We start from the raw sequence: 2,500 nt of genomic DNA on the forward strand, positions 1-2,500 counted from the left end.
TATATGCATATGAAGACTCAGGTTCTTGTACTTTCAATGACACCAGACATTCCCTGTTCCTTATCTGAGGGTATGTGTGTTCAGACTCCAGCTACTGTTTTATCATCTACTCTAATAGGGTTTTATGAACCATGACCGTGGCCATGAACTCTATTTGCTTTGTATGTGGGTACATTCTGGATCTTTCTTTGTAAACATTATCAGAGTTACTATATATATATAGTAATATGTGAAAGAAAGTTTTATACTAAAATCAATTTTCATAAGTATTTACAATGCTATTATGAATTGTAACATACCAGTGAAAAAAAAAAAAACAGCTTAACAAATTTATAAAGAGTAAAAAATATGCTGCTTCTAGGCTGGAAAACGTGATGTGCAGTTTATAAAAACTACATATGCACGCACGCCTTTCTGACTGTCTAGCTCCCAATGCACACATGCAGGTAGCAGTGTCGTGGGTATAGTTGACATACTCCTCAGTATGTTGGTATATTGAAATAGGATAAGTATGTCATATAATAAGTAAACATCAATTGCTTTTATTATCCAATAAATAAAATTACACATACCTTGAAAAAATTAGGTAGCTTCCAGCTCTTTGCAACCATTCATGTTGTTTCCATTCATGGAAATTGTAAAAACACTTACGACTTTTCTTAAATGTGAACATGTTATCCATGTAATACATCCACGCTCTTATATAATGAATATACATACTGTTTAAATGACGACAAATATAAAAATCCTCCTGATAATATAACAGGTTCAATCATAATGCAAGAATTACAAGATAATGCAAGAATTACAAGAATATTCTTAAAAAATGGAGAGAAAATGACGATCCCCTGGAAACCGTCCTCGTAACAAGGGCTTCTCACCTGCAGGAACTCCTTCACGTTGAGGTCGCCTTTCTTTACCGACTCTGACAGCATCACTGCCACCTTTTCAACGCCTTCAGGAAGGACCTGGACGTCCTTCGCCCTTTCGCTGATAAATTTGCCACCTTCTTTCGGCCACAGCATCTTGACGAAGGAATGTAATCGGCGTAATGCAACAGATTGGGTTACTATGGACTGATAAACACGGGGAAAGAACATGTGAGCGTCGTCGTCTTTGGAGGAAGTGACGGTCGGTTGACTCGTATGGCCCGTTTTCCCTTGTCAAATTTCAGGTAGAGTTATTTTATCTTTGATGGGTTTGTATTCTATTTCATGACTTTGATTAATTCTCACTGTTTCCTTTTTTTTACAGTGCATGATTTACTACAAGAAATCAAGAATTTAGAAGTGTTAGAAATCCCAATTTTATTTTGCAAAAAAAAAAAAAAAAAAAAAAAAAAGTCTTTAACATGATCTACTTATTTTCATCAACAAAAAAGCAGCCTTGACACAAACCATGATAAAGTGCGCCAGGCCCTGAAAAAAAACGCCTTAATGACGTCACGGCAAGTGGCAAACCGGTGCTGCTCCCCGAAGCAGAATCGACTGACACTTCAAAAGTTCTGCTTGATTTTTTCGGAAGAAATCTGGTACATCAGTTTGAACCAGAAAATGAGATAATGAGTTAATAAATGCAAGAAAGCAAGGAGAGAGAGAGAGAGAGAGAGAGAGAGAGAGAGAGAGAGAGAGAGAGAGAGAGAGAGAGAGAGAGAGAGAGAGAGAGAGAGAGAGAGAGAGAGAGAGAGAAAGAGAGAGAGAGAGAGAAAGAAAGATATAAGGTGCGAATGGATGAATGAGTAAAAGAGAGAGAGAGAAGGAGAAGAAGAAGCAAAATAATTAATGAATGAGAGAAAGAGAAAGAAAGTGAAGGAGGAAGATAAGAAACAACAAAAAGATAAATTCATGAATTAATTTCGCTTTCCCCGAAATTCGAATTGTTTATTCATTTGTTGTTTAAATTTATCATATGACACCAAATAGTAAGTTCGGGTGAAAACTGAGATTTATTTCTTGGCTCTGTGATATCGTATGATGATAATAATGATAATGATAATGATGATGACAATAAAAATTATGAAAATAATAATAATAATTGTTATCATCATTATGATAATATGACAAAAATGACAATTATGATAATAACAATAATCATAATAATGAAATAATGATGATACTACTATTAATAATAATAATAACAATGATGATAACCATAATAACACAGGATAATGATGGTCACCATCGCTATAACTATAAATATCATTCGAAAACTAGCGTTCTCAGATTGGTATCATTTCAATTAAAGGAACTATAAGAAATGTACACTTACAAACGGTTCTCGAAATTCCACTATCGTGCTATTTATCTCAGCTTATCAGATTAAAGAGTAAAGGCGTGGTTTGTCTCACTTGCTCCTAAGAATATGAACCACGGTGGAGTTGGTGTGACCTTTTGTGACCTATAACCTGCTTTGTGCATCTTGAGAGAGACTAATGCTTGGAATGATCAGATAAATATAGTCAATTTGATACAGTATAATCTATTAGACGCAGAGAGATTGG

General features: G+C 34.9%; 1 protein-coding gene across 1 annotated transcript in view; it reads right to left on the reverse strand.

Annotated features, from left to right (window-relative positions):
* Nucleotides 1-1,119, reverse strand: part of LOC122244017 (queuosine 5'-phosphate N-glycosylase/hydrolase) — a 3,876-nt gene extending 2,757 nt beyond the window's left edge. Inside the window, exon 1 of the mRNA XM_043001800.2 lies at nt 882-1,119. Within this exon, the coding sequence (XP_042857734.2) occupies nt 882-1,100 (219 nt within the window). The 5' untranslated portion in view covers nt 1,101-1,119. The remainder of the gene's footprint in view (nt 1-881) is intronic.
* Nucleotides 1,120-2,500: the final 1,381 nt, after the last annotated feature.

This window comes from Penaeus japonicus, unplaced genomic scaffold, assembly GCF_977035675.1.
Source record: "Penaeus japonicus unplaced genomic scaffold, GWHDUDI00000001_assembly GWHDUDI00000033, whole genome shotgun sequence".
NCBI classification, from domain to species: domain Eukaryota; kingdom Metazoa; phylum Arthropoda; class Malacostraca; order Decapoda; family Penaeidae; genus Penaeus; species Penaeus japonicus.